This window comes from Ranitomeya variabilis, chromosome 8 (assembly GCF_051348905.1).
Source record: "Ranitomeya variabilis isolate aRanVar5 chromosome 8, aRanVar5.hap1, whole genome shotgun sequence".
NCBI lineage: Eukaryota > Metazoa > Chordata > Amphibia > Anura > Dendrobatidae > Ranitomeya > Ranitomeya variabilis.
Window position 1 is genome coordinate 120,105,566 of NC_135239.1, and position 23,196 is coordinate 120,128,761.

At 45.5% G+C, this 23,196-nt stretch overlaps 1 protein-coding gene across 5 annotated transcripts in view; it reads right to left on the reverse strand.

Moving 5' to 3' along the window:
- The window catches only part of FOXRED2 (FAD dependent oxidoreductase domain containing 2), a 548,573-nt gene that overhangs the window by 135,767 nt on the left and 389,610 nt on the right, over positions 1-23,196 (reverse strand). The window contains exon 9 of one of the 5 annotated variants that reach the window (XM_077278000.1): positions 16,249-16,372. The exons of the other annotated variants lie outside the window; for them this stretch is intronic. Within the exon in view, the coding sequence (XP_077134115.1) occupies positions 16,263-16,372 (110 nt within the window). The 3' untranslated portion in view covers positions 16,249-16,262. The remainder of the gene's footprint in view (positions 1-16,248; positions 16,373-23,196) is intronic. 5 annotated transcript variants of the gene reach the window in all.

The following is a 23,196-nucleotide window of genomic DNA, read 5'->3' on the forward strand; positions in this document are numbered from 1 at the left end:
ATGTCATTTCTTGTCCAACCTCCTCTTTTGCATTTGTCCAACCCACACTCCATTACACACAGGTAGATAGATAGATAGATAGATAGATAGATAAATAGATAGATAGATAAGATAGATATGGGATAGATAGATAGATAGATAGATAAGATAGATACATTCGGAGATAGATCTATATATCTATATCTATTTCCATAGATATGTCCATATCCATGTTTCTAAACCCCTTCACCCCTGGAGCTTTTTTCGTTTATCGCTCCCCTTCTTTCCAGAGCCATAATTTTTCGGTCAATATGGCCATGTGAGGGCTTGTCTTTTGCGGGACAAGTTCGACTTTTGAACGACACCATTGGTTTTACCATGTCATGTAACAGAAAATGTGAAAAAAATTCAAAGTGTGATAAAATTGCAAAAAAAGTGCAACCCCACACTTGTTTTTTTGCTTGGCTTTTTTGCTAGGTTCATTAAATGCTAAGGCTGTGTGCATATGTTGCGGATTTGATTGCAGATCCACTGCCTTTTTTGCTGCACGGAATTGCATCAAATCCGCAGTGTAGTGCACAACCAATGTAAGTCCATGGGAGCCGCAGACATGTTGTGCACATGCTGCGGAAAAAGCCGCTTTTTTTTCCCACAGCATGTCACTTCTTTTGTGCTGAACTGCAGCGTTTCTGCACCCATAGACTTTCATTGAGTAGGGCACATCCGCAACAAAACCACAGAAGTGAAAAAGATCTGCAGTTTTGCTGTTGATGTGGGTCCGAGAAACGCTGCAGTTCGGGAGGAGGGAAGTGTGTGGGCGGTGACTGTGTGCGTGTATGTGTGAGCGGGCGGGGTCTGCGGGCTGTTCGGATGTGTGCGGGACTGTTTGGGTGTGTGCTGGGCTGTCAGGGTGTGTGCGGGTCTGTGCGGGGGGTCTTTGGGGGTGTGTGTGTGTGTACAGCCATCATCCGATGGGACTACAAGTACGCAGCATCCAATCTGCAGCTAATCCGGATGTAATAAGGTCAGTGGACACGCACCCTACACTATACATACATCTATCAATAGATATATCTATAGATAGATATATCAATAGATAAATGTATGCATCTATAGATCTATCTATATGTAGATCTGTCTATCCATCTCATCTATCATCTATCTGTCTATCTGTGTGTAATGGAGTGTGGGTTGGACAAATGTAAAAGAGGAGGTTGGACAATATTGACATCACAATTTTTTTTTTTATTGTTCAATAATACATCTTTATTTAGCTTTCAAAAATGCATACAAAAACGCACAAAAACTGCACAAAAACCGCATCAAAAACCAAAAAATGCATCAAAACTGCGCAAAAAGCACACCAAAAACTGCATCAAAACCGCACCAAAAACTGCATCAAAAACGCATCAAAACTGCACCAAAAACTGCATAAAAATGCATCAAAACTGCACCAAAAACCTCATAAAAACTGCATCAAAAACGCATCAAAACTGCACCAAAAGCGAATAAAAAAAGCATCGAAACCGCGCAAAAACCGCACCAAAACTGCACCCAAAACGCATCAAAACTGCACCAAAAACGCATCAAAACTGCACCAAAAACTGCATCAAAAACTGCAAAAACAGCACCAAAAACTGCATCAAAATTGCACCAAAAACTGCATCAAAACTGCACCAAAAACTGCATCAAAATCTGCATCAACAACAGCACCAAAAACTGCATAAGACAGGTAAGCATCTCTGCCTGTTTTTGGTGTATTTTCTTGAATTTTTCCTTTTTTGGTGTTTTTCATGTTAGCGTAGGACTGGCAAAACGTAAGGACCCTTGGCGCGGGTTGTCGGTTTGCATATTATGGCCAGAATATCAACTAATACCTTACATATATTTATATGTTTAGTTTTGCACGTATATTTTTTGCAGGGTGCAGTTGGGCCCAAATGGTTCTGTACACTGTGGCCTTTGTTCACACAGGATGCATTTTAGCACTGGGCAGCCCGCCATAGGGCGTCATTAATAGGCTGGAGCCGGATGCTTTGCATTCCTTGTGTGAACACGCCACATACAGAGTATGTATCTCAGTGCATTGGTGTACCACACGGCCAAACCCTTATTGAAGGCTGGCTGTTTCATTAGGTATTGCACCTGTGCATTTGCTATTTTATTTGGGTCCACTGCACCCTGCTTGTGCATTTGTATTGAGGCCTATTTAGACAGGTAAGCATCTCTGCCTGTTTTTGGTGTATTTTCTTGAATTTTTCCTTTTTTGGTGTTTTTTATGTGCACACATTGCAGATTTGCCTGCGGATTTTTCTGCACTAAATCTGCAGCTCTTGGCAGAAAACGCAAATGCGTTTTTTGCGCGGTTTTGATGCGCTTTGGGCGGTTTTGATGCGGTTTTTTTATGCGTTTTTGAAAGCTAATTAAGGCTATATGCACATGTTGCAGATTTGACTATGGAATTTTCTGTGCAGATTCTGCATTTCTTGGCAGAAAACGCAGGTCAGAATCTGCGCCTTTTTTTTTGGTATGTGCACAAGTAGCAGATTTTTGTGCAGATTTCTTCTTTTTTTTAACCCCTGCAGATTTCTCTTATGGAATGGGTGCAGAAACGCAGCAGATCTGCAAAAAGAATTGACACGGTCCTTTTTTGAATCTGCTGCGTTTCCCATGCAGATGTTTCCGCACCATTAGCAAAGCATTTTTTTTTTCGCCATTGATTTCCATTGTACTGTAAATCACTTGCGGATCTGCAGCGTTTCTGAGCGGAAAAAAAAGCTGCAGATCTGCAGGAAATCTGCAACGTGTGCACATACCCTAAAGATGCATTAGGGTATGTGCACACGTATTCTTGAGGTCTGCGGATTTTTCCACAGCGGATTTGTGAAAACCGCAGGTAAAAGGCACTGCGTTTTACCTGCGGATTTCCTGCGGAATTACCGTGGATTTACCACGTTTTTTGTGCGGATTCCACTGCGGTTTTACACCTGCGTTTTTCTATTATGGAGCAGGTGTAAAACCGCTGTGGATTCCGCACAATGAATTGACATGCTGCGGAATGTAAACCGCTGTGTTTCCGTGCATTTTTTTCCGCAGCATGTGCACTGCGGATTGCGTTACCCATAGGTTTACATTGTACTGTACAACACATGGGAAACTGCTGCGGACCCGCAGCTGCGGATCCGAAGCAAAATCCGCAGCGTGTGAACATAGCCTCATTGAACAAAAAAAAAAAGATTTGTGATGTCATGTCTTGTCCAACCTCCTCTTTTACATTTGTCCAACCCACACTCCATTACACACATAGATAGACAGATAGATAGATAGACAGACAGATAGATAGATTTATTGACATAGATAGATGTAGATAGATATATGGATAGTTAGGCTACTTTCACACATCAGGTTTTTGCCGTCAGGCATAATCTGGCGAGTGTTGAAAAAAATGGATCTGGTTTTTTTTTTCGCCGGATCCGTTTTTTTTCTCATAGAGTTGTATTAACGCCGGATTGCGCCTGATGGCCTCACGTTTCATCCGTTTTTTGCCAGATCCGTCAAAAGAAACTGTTTCCGGCGGACAGAGAAAACTTAGAGGAAAGGTTTTTTCTGTCCGGCGAAAAAACGCGCAGCAACGGATCCGGCGAAAAGCGTATGAAACTAAGATGTGAAATGAAGAATCCGGCCTCCGAATCCGGTTTCTCATGCATTTTTTCCATTGAAATCATGCACATTTTCCGTTCTCTCTCTTTAAAAAAACAAACGGATCAGTTGTATCAGTTATTCACTATTTGCAACGGATCCGTTTTTTCAAAAATTCGCCAGCTCCTGCCTGACGGAAACTCTAGGGGGTCTGTGCGGCCTGCCGGGGGTCTGTACGGGCCTCTCGGGGGTCTGTGCGGCCTGCCGGGGGTCTTTGTGTTTAGGCATCGTCCGATGGGACTACAAGTTCCATCGGGCTACGCCTGCTACAATGGCAGTGATTGACACATTAGCGAATGATGGGACAGTAGTAGTCCCATCATCCGGCTAATGTGTTGAATGTAAAAAAAAAAAAAAAAATACATACTACATACGTACAACATACTACATACTGTACATACAACATACAAACATACATACTACATACATACAACATACCACATACATACAACATACATACATAGAACATACTACATACATCCATACATTCATACAACATCCATACATACTACATACATACAACATACATACTACATACATACTATATACATACTGTGACAAAACACTCCGGGATCGCCTTTGCTGGGGTCAAAGGTCACGTGGTTTGTGCATTAAACTCTGAGGCGACAGCAGGTTTCCAAGTAGACTGACCTCAGGTCAGATTTATTAAAGTGAAAGCAAATACAGAAAACAAAACATAAAAAGAAATCCTTGCCTGTCCGGCGCTAACTATACAGATACGTTCCTAACTAACAACTGGGGGGGCTTCTCCCACCCAGCAAACATAACACAGGTCATGAGCACAGCTCCTTACTCACATTTGTCTCACACAGACAGACATTCTGTGTGCCCCAGGCTGACACCTGATTCCTCCAGCTGGTCATCTTTTAAACCTGCACTAATTAACCCACGAGTATGCTGAAGACACAGAGCAGCCTAACACACATAGGACAGGTATCTAGGCGAGATATACCTGCCCCCAACTACCAGACCGACATGACTCTTACATATCCCCCCCTCCTGCTCAGACCACTCCGGTCGAGCAAGGACACTCCCGAAACAGTGTACTCGGGACAGGGCATCGGCGTTTCCCATCTGCGCCCCTGGGCGATGCTCTACTGTGAAAGAGTAGGCCTGCAGGGCAAGGAACCAGCGAGTTACCCTACTATTACGGTCCTTGTGGAGGTGCATCCACTTGAGAGGGGCATGGTCTGTGACCAGCTTAAACTTCCTACCTGCCAGGTAATACTTGAGGGAGTCGAGAGCCCATTTAATGGCTAGGCACTCTTTTTCAACCACGGCATACCTCTGCTCATGTACATTTAATTTCCGGCTGAGGTAGAGGACCGGGTGTTCCACTCCGTCCTTCACCTGGGAAAGAACAGCTCCTATACCAGTATCAGAGGCATCAGTTTGCACCACAAACTCGCTGCTGAAATCGGGAGTCACTAGTACAGGCTGAGAGCACAAAGCCCGTTTCAGGCTGTGGAAGGCCTCTTCGGCCTCTGAAGTCCACTTTACCATGACGGAATCCTTCCCTTTGGTAAGATCCGTCAAGGGGGTGGCAATGGCTGCAAAGTTGGGTATGAACCGGCGATAATAGCCGGCAATCCCCAGGAACGCTTGAACTTGTTTTTTGTTCACCGGTTGCGGCCAGCGCTGAATTGCCTGTATTTTGTCGAACTGGGGTTTAACCACTCCTCTGCCAATCACGTAGCCCAAGTATCGGGCTTCTTCAAGGCCGATGTGACATTTCTTGGGATTCGCCGTTAAGCCTGCGTCTCTCAGGTCATCAATCACCGCTTGTACTTTCTGGAGGTGAGTCCCCCAGTCCATGCTGTAAATTACGATGTCATCGAGGTAGGCAGAAGCGTACTGCCTGTGGGGCCTCAAGACTCGATCCATCAGTCTCTGGAACGTTGCTGGGGCTCCGTGAAGTCCAAACGGCATGTAGATATATTGGAACAGCCCTTCCGGTGTAGCAAATGCCGTCTTCTCTCTGGCCGCTTCGGCCAGAAGGATCTGCCAGTACCCCTTTGTTAGATCCAGGGTCGTAATATATCGGGCTTTACCCAGCCGATCGATCAACTCATCGACCCGGGGCATAGGGTAGGCATCAAATTTAGAAACCGCATTCAGTTTCCTAAAATCATTGCAAAACCGTATAGAGCCATCCGGCTTAGGTATCAACACGATTGGACTGGACCAGGCGCTGTGCGACTCTTCAATGACTCCTAAGTCCAACATTGCCTTCACCTCCCGGGAGACGGCTTCACGGCGTGCTTCCGGAATCCGGTATGGCTTCACATGAACTGTGACACCAGGCTCTGTGACAATCTCATGTTTCACTAGCCTAGTCTGGCCAGGTTTTTCCGAGAAAAACTGTTGGTTCTGTAACAAAAACTGCTTAACCTCAGATTTTTGTCGTTCAGAGAGAGTCTCGGCAATCTGCACCTCCGGTATGGTAGGTGAGCAAACCGGACGGGGCAGATCCGCTGTTAGGGCAGCGCGGTCTTTCCAGGGTTTTATCAGATTCACATGATAAATCTGCTCTGGTTTTCTCTTACCAGGCTGGTGCACTTTATAGTTCACTTCTCCAACTCGTTCCATGACCTCAAAGGGGCCCTGCCATTTTGCCAGAAATTTACTATCCACGGTAGGGATTAGGATCAACACCCTATCCCCGGGTGCAAACGTACGGACCTTGGCGCCTCTATCATAACTTTGCCTCTGGGCTCCCTGGGCCTGTAACATATGTTCCCTAACAAGGGGCATGACAGCAGCAATCCGGTCCTGCATTTGCGTTACATGGTCTATCACCGTTTTAAAGGGAGTGACTTGACCTTCCCAGGTTTCTTTTGCGACGTCCAACAGTCCACGGGGACGACGGGCATATAATAGCTCGAAAGGCGAGAATCCTGTGGAAGACTGGGGAACTTCCCTAATGGCAAACAGCAAATAGGGTAACAAGTAATCCCAGTTCTTCCCATCTTTGTCTATCGCCTTCCGGAGCATCTGTTTTAAGGTTTTATTGAACCGCTCAACCAGACCATCTGTTTGAGGGTGATAGACAGACGTACGCAACTGGTCTATTTGTAAGAGCCTGCAGAGCTCCTTCATCACCCTTGACATAAAGGGAGTCCCCTGGTCGGTGAGTATCTGTTTTGGAATTCCCACCCGACTAAACACTTGTACCAACTCTTTGGCGATCGTTTTGGTAGCAGTGTTACGCAAAGGGATGGCTTCCGGGTAACGAGTGGCATAGTCCATGATGACGAGGATATGTTGGTGCCCACGTGCGGACCGGGGAAGGGGCCCAACCAAATCCATCCCAATTCTCTCAAATGGGACCCCAATAATAGGGAGGGGTACCAAAGGGCTACAGAACCGCGGTTTAGGCGCAGAGATTTGGCACTCTGGACAGGACTCACAATAGTTACGCACCTCATTGTGTATTCCAGGCCACACAAAACAATGCAATATCCTTTCTGTGGTTTTTTGTACCCCCAGATGTCCCCCCATTATATGTCCGTGGGCCAGGTCCAGTACCTTCCGCCGATAAGGTTTGGGTACCACTAACTGTTGCACAGTGTCTTCCCCTTTTTTCTCTACCTGGTAGAGTAAATCATTCTCAAGAACCATGTACGGATACGCTAGCCTAGTGACAGGTTCTACGGGTACCCCATCAATCATTTTTACATTTTTCCTAGCCTGAATCAGGGTAGGATCTTTCATTTGTTCGCTGTGGAAGTCATCCAACTGGACTCCCAAATCGGGTAGGCAGGGTGCTGGATGGCTGTCTGCCTCCGCGTCTCGCTGAGTTTCCTCAGTTTCCTCAGTTTCCCCCGCCATAACTGAGAAGGGGAACTGAAGGTTAGATTCAATAACCTCCCCAGCAACATCTTCCTGTGGGGTCTCGTCTAGGAACTCGGGACCTCCAGACGGCATGGGGGAAGGTTCACAGCTACCGTGAAGGAGCAACTGATTCTCCCATAACTGCCAGAAATGGGGAAAATCCCTACCCAGGATTATATCGTGTAACAACGCGGGAATGAGTCCCACTTTGTGTTGCACAGACCCATATGGAGTGGAAATACATATGACCGCTGTAGGATACGAGCAGGTGTCACCATGCACACATGTTACAGAAAATTTGTCAGACGGGCCAGACGGGAGTGCCACCAGACTGGCATTCACTAGAGTCACCACACTTCCAGAGTCTAGTAACGCCACAACATTTTTCCCATCAACAGATAATTCACACAGATGTTTCGCTGCATCATGTTGACCCGCATTCACACTCACTAGCCGTGTAACCAAAGACATGCGTTTTTTAGAGTCTGTAACATCGCATTGCATGGGTTCAGCGGTAACAGGACAGTTCGCAGAAACATGGCCCTTCTCATGGCAGCGGAAACACCTAACAGGCCCCCTATTGAGACCATAGTCCGACAGTCTCGGTCTCGGAGCGCGAGCAGTCCCGGGTACCTCCCCCACAGTTTTAGGTAATTTTCCTTCACCCGCAGTCCCTGGAACAGTCTTACCGGTTCCACGAGGAGGAGGCACAGACCGGGTGGTGGAGGTATCGTCAGGAAGTCCTTCCGCCACGGAATAACGCTCCACCAATTCCACAAGTTGATCCGCTGTCGCGGGATTTCCTTGGCTCACCCACTTTTTCAGCGCCGGTGGTAGTACTCTCAGGTACTTGTCCAGAACGATCCGCTGGATTATCTCCGGAGTTGTCAGTACCTCGGGTTGCAGCCATTTCTTTATCAAGTAGATCAGGTCGAACATCTGCGATCGCGGCGGTTTATCAGGCTGATAGGTCCACTGATGTACCCTCTGTGCACGGACAGCCGTCGTCACACCCAGCCGGGCCAGGACCTCAGCTTTCAGCCTCTCAAAGTCCTGAGCGACTTCCGGGTCTAAGTCATGGTAAGCTTTTTGGGCCTCACCGGAGAGAAACGGAGCAATTAGATCGGCCCATCGTTCCTTCGGCCATTTCTCTCTCAACGCTGTCCGCTCAAACGTTGTCAGGTACGCCTCGACGTCATCTTCTGCGGTCAGCTTTTGCCAGTACCGACTCACATGGATTCTCCTGGACTCTGCTTCCGGGTTAGCCTCAGGCATGCTCACCAAGCGCTGCGCCACCTGTTGGAGAAGCTGGCGGTCTGCACTCGTCACGTCCATTAACTCCTTCAGCTGTGCGGCCATCAAGCGGTTAGCTTCCTGCTGTGCTGCAGTGGCCTGCTGCTGTATGGCAGTGGACTGTACTAGAGCTTTCACCACGTCTTCCATACTGTCGCCTGTGCCACGGAGTGCCCGCGTTCTCCACCACAATGTGACAAAACACTCCGGGATCGCCTTTGCTGGGGTCAAAGGTCACGTGGTTTGTGCATTAAACTCTGAGGCGACAGCAGGTTTCCAAGTAGACTGACCTCAGGTCAGATTTATTAAAGTGAAAGCAAATACAGAAAACAAAACATAAAAAGAAATCCTTGCCTGTCCGGCGCTAACTATACAGATACGTTCCTAACTAACAACTGGGGGGGCTTCTCCCACCCAGCAAACATAACACAGGTCATGAGCACAGCTCCTTACTCACATTTGTCTCACACAGACAGACATTCTGTGTGCCCCAGGCTGACACCTGATTCCTCCAGCTGGTCATCTTTTAAACCTGCACTAATTAACCCACGAGTATGCTGAAGACACAGAGCAGCCTAACACACATAGGACAGGTATCTAGGCGAGATATACCTGCCCCCAACTACCAGACCGACATGACTCTTACAATACATACTACATACAATACATTCATACATTACATACAATACATACATACAGAGATACAGTACATATAACATAGATTACATACTCACCATCACTTGTCATTTTGTTCCCCGAAGCCAGTGTCATCTGTAAAAAATATTAAAATAACAAACAATATACTCCCTGATCCGCAGAAATCCACGAGTGTCCCACGATGATCTGCCGTGGAGAACGGCAGCATCAGCTGATGCGACCGCTCTCTAGGGGCTCCAGGAATACAATGATGGGAGGAAGATATCCTTCCACACTGTATTCCTCCACCGCTGTAAAAAAAGTCCCTAAAAAAAGTCCCTAGTCTCACTTTTGGCATTGCTGTGTGAGAAATTTTCCCACGCAGCAATTGTCATAAAGTGAGACTCTGAACTCTAGTAACCTCTCAGTGATGCACTGCAGGAGCCATTGTCTCCTGTCAGTGTGTCACTGAAGGTCCTATAGAGCAGCGACATCACCCGATGTCACTGTTCTATAGGGGAGATCGTCGTGGGACACTCGTTATTAATTGGACTACAGCGGACAGGTAGTATACAGTTTACTATTTTACGTTATTTGCAGGTGCTGAAGTGTGGCAAGTATGGTTAAATGAAGAATATTAAAATACTTTTTTCCTAATGTGTGTGTGTTTTATTAACCATTTACTAGTATTGGATTAATAATGGATAGGCGTCTTATTGACGCCTCTCCATTATTAACCCGGCTTAATGTCACCTTACAATAGCAAGGTGGCATTAACCCCATATTACCCCATATCCCACCGCTACACGGGAGTGGGAAGAGAGGGGCTAAGTGCCGGAATTGGCGCATCTTACAGATGCGCCATTTCTGGGACGGCTGCAGACTGGTATTTGTAGCCTTTCTGGCTATAAAATATAGGGGGACCCCACGTCATTTTTTTTGGGGTCCCCCTATTTTAATAGCCAGCAAAGGCAGGTGGGATTGGGGAGTTCCACAGGTCTCATCACACTTCTGGATTCTCCCTGACACCACAAACTGGGACAGGATAGAGTCCTGGCTGAGTGCACACGCTCAGAGAATTTTTAGGCTGGGAATGGCTTACTTGACTATCAATGCCCATGTGAGACACAGAGGATTCTGATAGGCCGGTGTGCAGAAGAAAAGATCTGACAATGCCATCCACTTTCAGGCTAATTTGAGGTATTGGTCCTGCAGATGGGGTTTTACATGTCAAGAGCGTAGTATCTTGCGGACCTGGCTTGCTTACCTCTGTTCTAAGGACTGGGTACTTCACTGCTTTCTGTACTTCTTCCTTGACCTGTTTCTCTGGACCAACTCTTGGGTTGCATGGGTGCTCTGCACTTTTTCCGGAAATGGCCAAACTTGCCACAGTTTAAACACTTGATACTTCTGTCTTTGTAGGGTGGTTGCGCTTCCAGGTCAGTGGTCACCATGAGAGGGGTCGTCTTCTGCACTCCTGGCTGCATCCAACCCGAGGTCTTGGGGCATTACAGGGGCTGCGGCTGCATCTGCCATCACTTCTTCCCCCTGGTCTGACATAGCTTCTCCCCTTTTCTAACCTTATTGAGGTCGGTGTCTCCTCTCCGGAGTCTGCAGCGATTCTTCCGGTGTGTCGCTCGGCACTTTGCAGGGTCTTCACTTCTGGCTCCCCTTCCAGCGTTCTCAGCAGCGCGGCACCCGTTTCCTTCTTCGCGCTCTTTCCAGTTGGCTCCGCCCACGAAGGTACGCCTCTTCTTCTCTCACGCTCTTCGTGGCGCTATAATGGCGGCAGTTTTGGCGACAATTGGCACTAAACTGTCTCCTAGGGGCACATGACCCATTTTGCTGGGTCACTCCACTACTATTGACCTGTTCTCGGGCCTAGCCACTGTCAGTGGTTTCGTGATTGGCTGTCACAGTCCATGCACAAAGACCTGTGCCGACATTTGCCTGTATATCTGGTCATGAATGGTGAAGCCCAGGTCCTGGAAAACTTGCATTACTCTGCCATGAAACTTCTCCACAGACTCTGTCTTGTCTTGGCTCATGTCATGTAAGCCGAGGGCTTGTCCTGCCAATCCGCCTTTGGCCCACTCACTGAGCTGTTCAATTAGCTGTGGCCCTGACTCCCAAGCATGTACATCTAATTCTGCTGGAAGTTTGAATTGTTCCTTCATGATTGTCCAGAGTGCATCACCTGCTTTTATTTCAATTTATGGCCCAAAGATCATTCCAGGTGGCTATATATGTTCGCTGGTTCTGCTACATTCTTCGGTAAAATGGCATGGGATGCATCCCTGGGTCTGGAAGAATGTTGAGAATGCTGGTCACCTGACTTGGGATGAAGTGCACATAGTGTAATGGTGGTGCCTCTATCTGCCCCTGCTTTCTTGGTGCCTGTGGGTTTCTTTTCCTAGTACCGGGCAGCATGTATGATGTTCCCTCCTCATCTTCATCAGAGGAATAGTTGTGATAGCGTGTGCTGGGGTCATACACTGGCTGATTTTGGACTTAGAAGTTGCCTTTTTGTGTGAGGATGTCTCCCCCTTGCTGAAGCATAGGCTTATAGTTCTATGTTGGTGTGAATGTAGGCAGCTCTGACCGGTGCTGAAGTTGTACATTATCAGCAGATGGTGATGTCAGTCCTCCCCCCTCTGCACCCAGGGCTGAGCTGTCTGCTGTAGGGTAGGGAGATTTTGAGATTTTCACCTCAAGCCCCCCCCCCGATATCACAACTGGCAATGGCTGGGCTGTGCCAGGGACATAGAAGGGGTGCCTTGTGCCGTAAGCACTGGATACAGAGACACCACATTGTTTGAATTGGTCGTTGGCCCAGCCGGCAACAAAGAAGAAACAGGAGGAGATATAAGGGGCAGAGAAGAAGGAGGAGGGGAGGTGTAAGGTGCACAGGAGGCGGACATGAGGAGTGAGAAAAAGGAACAGGAGGGGGAGAGTGTGGTGAAGGAGAAGGAGGAGATGAAGAAGGAGGGGTTGATGAAAGGTGTATAGGAGGGGGAGGTGAGGAATGAGAAAAAGGAACAGAAGGAGGAGAAGATGGGAGGTGTGGAGGAGAGAGAAAAGGAGGAGCAGTATAGAGGTGTGCTGGAGAGACATAGAGAGTGGGAGATAGAGAGAGAAGAAAAAAGTGTGGAGAAAGAGCAGAGGAAAGGAGAGTGAGAGAAAGAGGAGGATAGAGAAGAGAATTCCTCCCCCCTCTGTGCAGTCTGAGAGGGCATGGTTGGAACAATGATGACTTCTCCCTGTAGGGAGGGACGGGACATGCCACATACTGTGCAAAAAACTCACTATATCATGGATTCTGCTGAGAGCAGACTGCACATATCCAATATTTCCCATCTTATACACATAAAAATCATTTCCTGGTCTGCTCACAAATCTTTCTGTACCACCTAAACGATGTAAGCTCTGCTGCTACTTTATACCATGTATTAGTATTCAGCAATTTAACATCAGCTACCTTCCCTTATTTTCCTTTCTACGTCATGCCATTCCGCAGCTTGAATTCTGCCATTCTGATGGATTTCACATACTTTATACCGTCCAAAATTCTTCACATACTTAACACCTTCCTGTTTTGCCACTATCTGGGGGCCGTATTCTCATCAGAAAGTAAAAGACCCTCCTGTTGCTTGGCCACTTTATTTCCCATGGCAAAAATGAAAACAAACAAAAATGGAAAAAACAACAACAAAAATTTCAAAAAGATGGGTACCGTATATAAAAACACAAAAAACAAAAAAGAAAAGAACCTTCAAAAAGTTGGTACAAGAAGTTGAAATCAAAAGAAAAAAACATCAAAAACTTGGTACACAACCAAAAAACTTAAAATTTTGATACAGAAGGAAAAACTTTAAAAAGTAAAGAGACGGAAGGAAAAACTTCAAAGAATAAAAAAGTTAAAACGGCTTTCCTTATACTTTGTCTGTGCTCAAACGCAGTCAGAAACACACACTTCCCCTTTCTTATGCTGCTGTATCCAAAGTCGCTTTAATCACGTATCTGAAAACAAGTAGGTCACAGCAAAAATGATAGATACCACTTAGTTTCACTTCTTCAAAAATTGCTACACTGTAGCTAATACTACTCAGAATGCAGAAACAGGAAACTTTTTCAAAAACAGATGTGACAGTGTGATTTACAATGGATACATCAGAGAAGCGTGGAGAAGGAAAAAACTTCTCTTTACAATTGTATGCACTTACAACTGTTATCACTTAAAGCAACAGTACATAACATGAACAAAAACAGATACAGACGTCTGGGAGAACCGATGCCCTCTTTATTATTCTGTGACACGTGCAGGTTGCTCTGGGAACAGACTACTGCCAATCGCACTGGGCACACCTGTGCCCGGGCCGCCTGAGTGAAAAACACAACAAGCGGGAATTCTACCACCCCGGTCCGGTCATCCTAGCTGGCTCGCCGGCACTACGGGAATCTGCGGTAGCCCTCTAAGTTATTACTACCCGAGCCTGGGACCACCTGTCCCTCCTATGCACGGGAATCTTGCAATAACTTATCGAGCGATTTGACCTTCTGCCGTCTGTTACCCAGCAACCACAAGCAAAACAGTCACCGTTCCAACTTTCTCCCGGATCTTACACAAACATGGAACACATACGCGGCACACAGCAGACACCTTGACTTATATCCCAGGGTTTAGATACGGGCTTGGACTGTTTACACTACCTGGGAATGCGGTGGTGACCACACCTGACCGGCAAGAGGTATAGACCCAGGCCGGGCACAGGGGACTTTCAGGTAAGATGATAACATTTTCTTACCTTACTTATGGAGCTGCGCAGTCTCCGTCCCGTGAACCAAGGCCTTGGCCAACACCTCCGTCTCTCCGGTCAGCAGGGTCCCTGTGCGTTTCGTCCATTGCCCCGCGAGCAGGCGCCAGATGTTATGGAAATTTGGTTTGCATAAATCTATCCCTGTGTGTGCTGCGGCCGTTCCCAATTAAACTGAGTATTTTGAGCGCTCAAGAATGAGACTGCACAATATTGTGACAATAACATTCCACCAATACTGATGATTTATTGAACATACATGGATTCATAATTGCATATAGAAAGGAGGTGGTTAGGGGTGGTTAGTTAATTACCATATTGTCTAGCTCCTCTGTTATTGGTTATCTAAATATATACAGCATATGGAATATTGTGATTAATGCACATATGAATGCTGATTAAGCAACCAAAATGTAGCTGTCACATTTATCCTGCTATTCAGCAGGATTCTTAGACATTAGTTCAAGACATCTGGCCTAAGTTCCGGTTTTTGGGTGTCTGGAAAGTACCGAGGAACCATCTGGCCTAGCTCATGTGGTCAAGTTGAGCAATTGATTATAAACTAGCTGAGTATATGGATATATTTGCATTTATATGAGTATATATGATTATAAAGGAGTATAAATGCAAGTGAGATCTACATGATATACTGTATATATTTCCATCACAGTAGTATGTTGCATGTTGTATGTATGATGCATGTATGTTGCATGTATGTAGTATGTTGCATGTATGTTGCATGTATGTAGTATGCTTCATGTATGTAGTATGTTGTATGTATGTAGTATGTTGCATGTTGTATGTATGTTGCATGTATGTAGTATGTTGCATGTATGTTGCATGTATGTAGTGTGTTGCATGTATGTTGCATGTATGTAGTGTGTTGCATGTATGTTGCATGTATGTAGTATGTTGCATGAATGTTTTATGTATGTAGTATGTTGCATGTATGTAGTATGTTGTATGTTTGTTGCATGTATGTAGTATGTTGTTTGTATGTAGTATGTTGTATATATGTAGTATGTAGTATGTTGCATGTATATAGAATGTTGCATGTATGTAGTATGTTGCATGTTGTATGTATGTAGTATGTTGCATGTTGTATGTTGCAAGTATGTAGTATGTTGTATGTATGTAGTATGTTGCATGTATGTAGTATGTTGCATGTATGTAGAATGTTGTATGTATGTAGTATGTTGCATGTTGTATGTATGTAGTATGCTGTATGTATGTAGCATGTTGTATGTATGTATGTAGTATGTTGCATGTATGTAGTATGTTGCATGTATGTAGAATGTTGTATGTATGTAGTATGTTGCATGTTGTATGTATGTAGAATGTTGCATGTATGTAGTATGTTGCATGTTGTATGTATGTAGTATGTTGCATGTTGTATGTATTTATACCACGGTTGTCCCAAGTAAATATTGGCACTTCATACTATATCACAACACATAGGAGACTCATTGGGTGTTCCCCCAGGCTCCAAAGAAGAGACCCAAAGTTATTCAACATTATAAATCAATTTTATTAGAGCATATAAAAGATAAAAAAGTACAGGACAAAAAATCCAAAAAGTACCCAGGGAAACAATGGGTCACCACTCCAATATATATTATGGAATATACTGAAAGAATACACAAAATATCATGGCAGGCAGTGTCCTCCTGTCTATTCCAGCCGGTTATGTAAGGTGCATATGCATATATAAATAAAATATCCCAATTAGGGTATATCTATAGTGCTACTCCCATAGGTTTCCAGCACAAATATACACAAGGACACCGCATGAAAAGTGTAACTGGGATGTTGGAACACATAAGTTTCCACAATGCAGCAGAATTAACACGACTGGTGCAAAAGATATATCCTATAATCCAATCTAATAAATAAAATGGCGCTATCCAAAGCATCCCTTCAATACATGGTACATCATACGATATATAAGATCAAATTGCACTCAGCGTATTACCTGATATTGGTGATTCAGCCGATATACAAATGGAGAGTGGTAGCGTGTTCCCCTGCTCGCCCCGACGCGCGTTTCGCCCTTAGCTTCTTCCGGGGACGCCTCTGGTCTCCCCTTCTTGACACCTCTGTATAATTTACATCTGGTTATGATATGTATACATTATTACTTTGTATTTGTTATTGTGCATTGTATCTAATAAAAGTTTGTTTTTAGCTTTTAATATGATGGTCTGGATTTTTATACTCCTTGCTTTTTGGTTTATATCTATTTGGAGTTGTCCTCTGTATTGGACCCCTTTGGGGTGTCCAGGGAGGGTTATACACCCTCAGTCACAGGTTTACTTGGTGGCTCATGGTTACATATATATATGACTTTTCTGTGTTTTCCGCAGTTTCCAACCACAAGCCCATGGATTTTCGCACGCGGGACCAGACATGGTTGTCTCGCTTACAAGAGGTTTTTAAGGGAGACTCTATTGGTATTTTAGACACGAGTAATGGGGACTCTAAAGAAAGGATAGTCAGATTGAGAACTCTGCTGCACAGGCGGACGAAACTATGGTGGAATAGGGCGACCCTGGGTCAATATCTGGCTCGTGGCCTAATTCCCAGGGGGTAACGCATCCAAATTTTTCCATCATTCCCCATCGAGGACGAGACCTTTAGAGGAGAATGGGAGGAACTTGCCACAAGGTGTTTCAAAGGTTTCATTGAGCTGCTTATGAGGCTGGACGAAACAAAGTTATCTGACCTAGAAAAAGAAATTGATGATATCCAGGCGTTAATTAAGGACGAGTTGACACCTGAGGCGTTGGAAAAATTAAACGGAGATTTTGATAAAGATTTCTCGAAATGGGAACAGGAGATTAGTGCTGCGAAAACAAAAAAATTACAGCGGGATAACGCAGACTATCGTGAGAATAGAGTGTATCGATGGAGGATGAATAGAACTAAAAACCGCCCATCATCTCAAATGAGATCAGGTTCGGTTTCCTCCATGACATCTATGGATGAGTCAAGTGCAGCATCTGATCAATCTACACTGGCTGGTGGTGAAAAGAGCAGGAAGACTCAACCTGGTAGAGCTGCCAAGGGGAAGTATATGACCAACAAGAGGAAATTTACCTCTCCGCCAACGTATGAGAGAAAAGCAAAAAATACCAACCTAGAGGTGATTAACTTGTCCACCTATCCTCTATCTGAGACGCAGACTGAGGTATTAAAACTTGGGCTTAACTTTGTTCCGTCTAACCGCTTTGATTTTTTCACAGCTCTAAAAGACACGCATCTGTTCTGCCGAAAGCTTCTACTCAGGAAACTACATGGCCAGAAAAACACTGGCTGTGGTACATTGAATGATGCAGAGGCTACAGCACTCTCGGCATTGGAAGATCTTTTGAAGGAACAGCAGCCTGACCATGTAGGTAATTTTCCAACATCAATTGTATCCAGATCTGCCACCTTCCCCCCCTTGTCCCTATGTCCTCAGATTGAGATCTTTTGTAGGTTGGTTTCTGAGGACCTTATGAGGATACCCAGAGGCCTATATAGGGATAATCTGACATTACGTCAGAGGAAGGCATTGGAGGAACTACAGTCCCTTGATACGGTGGTCATCAAACCAGCGGACAAGGGGGGGAATGTGGTAGTCTGGCCTGTCGAAAAATACGAGAGAGAGGCTTTGAGGCAGCTTAGAAATAAAGAGACATACCGGGTTTTAGATCAAAATCCTACCCAGGTATTTTTGAAAAAATTGGAACACATTGTGGCACCAGCTTATGAGCTGGGCATCATACCCAAGAAGATGCTAGATGGTTTATTGCCCAAATTCCCTAGGGTTGCTACCTTCTATGTCCTGCCCAAGGTGCACAAGGACGCTGTTAATCCACCGGGTCGTCCTATTGTCTCTGGCATGGGAGGGCTATGTGAAAATGTGTGCAAATTCATCGATTTCTACCTAAAGACACTGGTGGAGACCCTGCCCTCCTATGTCAGAGACACTACTGACGTACTGAGAAGGGTTGATGGGCTGTCTCTGGAGGCGGGTATGCTTCTGGTTACAATTGACATAGAATCTTTGTATACATCAATCAGACATGAAGATGGTCTGAGAGCTGCCCGCTTCTTCCTCGAGAGTACCAACTGGGATGGCCATTTTTTGGAATTTATTTTGGAGTTGTTAGAATTTGTTTTAACTCACAATTTTTTTGTGTTTAAGGACAGGTTTTATTTGCAGATACAGGGTACTGCGATGGGCGCGGCATGTGCTCCGTCGTATGCAAATTTATTTTTAGGTTTTTGGGAAAGGCACATTTTTCAGGGTGACGGGGCACATGCCGCGGACCCAGTGGTGGGCTGGTTTCGCTACATTGATGATGTTCTCATGATTTGGAACGGTAGCGAGACCAGCCTAACCAGATTTATGCAGGGACTTAATGATAACAACTTCAATTTAAAATTTACATACACGTGGCACAAGAGTAAAATTGATTTTTTGGATATTACTTTGTATGTAGCCGAGGATGGCACTGTTGAGACCGATCTATACAGGAAAGAGACATCTGTAAATGCTTTATTGCATGCCTCCTCGGCACACAATTATTCAGTTATTAAGGCCATCCCAGTTGGGCAATTCTTGAGGAACAGGTGGGTGTGCTCTACGGAGACCCGCTTCGAGAGACAGTCCACCATTCTCACTGAGCGTTTTAGGGCCCGGGGATACAGTCGTCGGTGCATTAGGGCAGGATATAGAAGGGCTAGATCAACACGAAGGGAGGATTTATTGCGCCAAGTTAAATCTACTGAGCCAACTCACGATCCGGAGACCAGGTTTATCTCTACGTCTAACTGCCGGTGGAATCTGATCCGTGAAAGCCTTAATAAACATTGGCCCATCTTGCTAACGGATAACACTCTGGCCTCGCAACTCACCCAACTCCCTTTGATGACACAACGCAGAGGCAGAAACCTAAGGGATAACCTGGTGAGAAGCCACTATGTGGCAAAGACCAGGTGCCCCTTTGGCACAGGTGGCCCAAGACGGGGCTGCTTCCCCTGTGGCTCATGTGTCGCGTGTCCTAACATCCTGAGGTGTGGGACCTTTAAAACATCTAATGGGAGCAGGGAATTTAAGATACGGGAATTTATATCATGTAATACCACCCATGTGATATACTATGCGACATGTCCCTGCTCCCTTATCTATATTGGTCTCACATCTAGGGAATTGAAGGTTAGGACACGCGAACATGTACGGGAGATTGCGGCAGGGAAGGAAGTCTTAGATGTGTCCAGTTTGAAGACCCTCCCTAGGCATTTTCGATTGTATCACGGATCGGATCCCACTGGCCTTAGGGTAAGAGGTGTTGTGAATTTGGATTCTGGGCTCCCCCGGTGGCTACTGGTGGAATTGAACTGGTGTCTTCATCTTCTCTGTTCACCTGTTCCCATCAAGATGTGGGAGTCGCTATATAACCTTGCTGCTTTGTTAGTTGCTTGCCGGTCAACAATGTTATCAGAAGCCTCTCTGTGCTTGTTCCTGCTCCTAGACAACTACTAGATAAGTTGGACTTTTGTCCATGTTTGTTTTTGCATTTTGTTCCAGTTCACAGCTGTAGTTTCGTTACTGTGTCTGGAAAGCTCTTGTGAACAGGAATTGCCACTCTGGTGTTATGAGTTAATGCCAGAGTTTTAAAGTAATTTCTGGATGGTGTTTTGATAGGGTTTTTAGCTGACCATGAAAGTGTTCTTTCTGTCTTCTGCTATGTAGTAAGTGGACCTCAAATTTGCTAAACCTATTTTCATACTACGTTTTGTTATTTCATCTTAATTCACCGCCAATACATGTGGGGGGCCTCTGTCTCCTTTCGGGGTATTTCTCTAGAGGTGAGCTAGGACTTATTTTCCTCTGCTAGCATTATTTAGTCCTCCGGCTGGTGCTGGGCATCTAGAATCAACGTAGGCATGCTACCCGGCCACTGCTAGTTGTGTGTTAGGTTTAGTTCATGGTCAGCTCAGTTCCCATCTTCCAAGAGCTAGTTCCTATATATGCTGATGCTATGTTCTCTTGCCATTGAGATCATGACAGTTTGACCGGCCCACAAAGTGTTAATTGTTTGTGCTGAAGCAGGAGATAGAGAAGTGTTTAAGGGAAATTTTTTTTTTTTTTTTTCCCTTCAGAGTTTTGCTGTCTAGCCCTTAATTGCTGTCTAGCTGCTTCTTACCTCCTCTTAACCCTTGAATGGCTCTGTGTCCACCTGTTTGTAATGGATCTTCAGAGTGTAACTGCAGGTTTGAATAATCTCGCCACGAGGGTACAAAATTTGCAAGATTTTGTTTGTCATGCACCTGTATCTGAGCCGAGAATTCCTTTGCCGGAATTTTTCTCGGGGAATAGATCTGGGTTTCAGAATTTTCGAAATAATTGCAAATTATTTTTGTCCCTGAAATCTCGCTCTGCCGGAGACCCTGCACAGCAGGTCAGGATTGTGATTTCCTTGCTCCGGGGCGACCCTCAAGACTGGGCTTTTTCATTGACACCAGGGGATCCTGCGTTGCTCAATGTGGATGCGTTTTTTCTGGCCTTGGGGTTGCTTTATGACGAACCTCATTTGGAGCTTCAGGCAGAAAAAACTTTGATGTCCCTATCTCAGGGGCAAGATGAAGCGGAAATTTACTGCCAAAGATTCCGTAAATGGTCTGTGCTTACTCAGTGGAATGAGTGCGCCCTGGCGGCGACTTTCAGAGAGGGTCTCTCTGATGCCATTAAGGATGTTATGGTGGGGTTCCCTGTGCCTGCGGGTCTGAATGAGTCCATGACAATGGCTATTCAGATCGATAGGCGTTTGCGGGAGCGCAAACCAGTGCACCATCTGGCGGTGTCCACTGAGAAGTCGCCAGAGAGTATGCAGTGTGATAGAATTCTGTCCCGAAGCGAGCGGCAGAATTTTAGACGTAAAAATGGGTTGTGTTTCTATTGTGGTGATTCTACTCATGTTATATCAGCATGCTCTAAACGCACTAAAAAGCTTGGTAAATCTGTTTCCATTTGCACCTCACCGTCTAAGTTTATTCTATCTGTGACCCTGATTTGCTCTTTGTCATCTATTACCACGGACGCCTATGTCGACTCTGGCGCCGCTTTGAGTCTTATGGATTGGTCCTTTGCCAAACGCTGTGGGTATGATTTAGAGCCTTTGGAGACTCCTATTCCTCTGAAGGGGATTGACTCCACCCCATTGGCTAATAATAAACCACAATACTGGACACAAGTAACTATGCGTATTAATCCGGATCACCAGGAGATTATTCGCTTTCTGGTGCTGTATAATCTACATGATGATTTGGTGCTAGGATTGCCTTGGCTGCAATCTCACAACCCAGTCCTCGACTGGAGAGCTATGTCTGTGTTGAGCTGGGGATGTAAGGGGGCTCATGGGGATGTACCTGTGGTTTCCATTTCATCATCTATTCCCTCTGAAATTCCTGAGTTCCTGTCTGACTATCGTGACGTCTTTGAAGAATCCAAGCTTGGTTCGTTACCTCCGCACCGAGAGTGCGATTGTGCCATAGATTTAATCCCGGGTAGTAAATACCCAAAGGGTCGTTTATTTAATCTGTCTGTGCCTGAACATGCTGCTATGCGAGAATATATAAAGGAGTCCTTGGAAAAGGGACATATTCGTCCATCGTCATCTCCCTTAGGAGCCGGTTTTTTCTTTGTGTCAAAAAAAGACGGCTCTTTGAGACCATGTATTGATTATCGGCTTTTGAATAAAATCACTGTTAAATATCAATACCCATTGCCGTTGCTGACTGATTTGTTTGCTCGCATAAAGGGGGCCAAGTGGTTCTCTAAGATTGACCTTCGTGGGGCGTATAATTTGGTGCGAATCAGGCAGGGGGATGAGTGGAAAACCGCATTTAATACGCCCGAGGGCCACTTTGAGTATTTAGTGATGCCTTTTGGTCTTTCAAATGCTCCGTCAGTTTTCCAGTCCTTTATGCATGATATTTTTCGTGATTATTTGGATAAATTTATGATTGTGTATCTGGATGATATTCTGATTTTTTCGGATGACTGGGACTCTCATGTCCAGCAAGTCAGGAGAGTTTTTCAGGTTTTGCGGTCTAATTCTTTGTGTGTGAAGGGTTCTAAGTGTGTTTTTGGGGTACAGAGGATTTCCTTTTTGGGATATATTTTTTCCCCCTCTTCCATTGAAATGGATCCTGTCAAGGTTCAAGCTATTTGTGATTGGACGCAGCCCTCTTCTCTTAAGAGTCTTCAGAAATTTTTGGGCTTTGCTAACTTTTATCGTCGATTTATTGCTGGTTTTTCGGATATTGCTAAGCCATTGACCGATTTGACTAAGAAGGGTGCTGATGTTGCTGATTGGTCCCCTGATGCTGTGGAGGCCTTTCGGGAGCTTAAGCGCCGTTTTTCCTCTGCCCCTGTGTTGCGTCAGCCTGATGTTGCTCTACCTTGTCAGGTTGAGGTCGACGCTTCTGAGATCGGAGCTGGGGCAGTGTTGTCGCAGAAAAGTTCTGACTGCTCCGTGATGAGGCCTTGTGCCTTCTTTTCCCGTAAATTTTCGCCCGCTGAGCGGAATTATGATGTTGGGAATCGGGAGCTTTTGGCCATGAAGTGGGCTTTTGAGGAGTGGCGCCATTGGCTTGAGGGGGCCAGACATCAGGTGGTGGTATTGACGGACCACAAAAATTTGATTTATCTTGAGACCGCCAGGCGCCTGAATCCTAGACAGGCGCGCTGGTCATTATTTTTCTCTCGGTTTAATTTTGTGGTGTCATACCTACCGGGTTCTAAGAATGTTAAGGCGGATGCCCTTTCTAGGAGTTTTGAGCCTGACTCGCCTGGTAACTCTGAGCCCACAGGTATCCTTAAGGATGGAGTGGTATTGTCAGCCGTTTCTCCAGACCTGCGGCGGGCCTT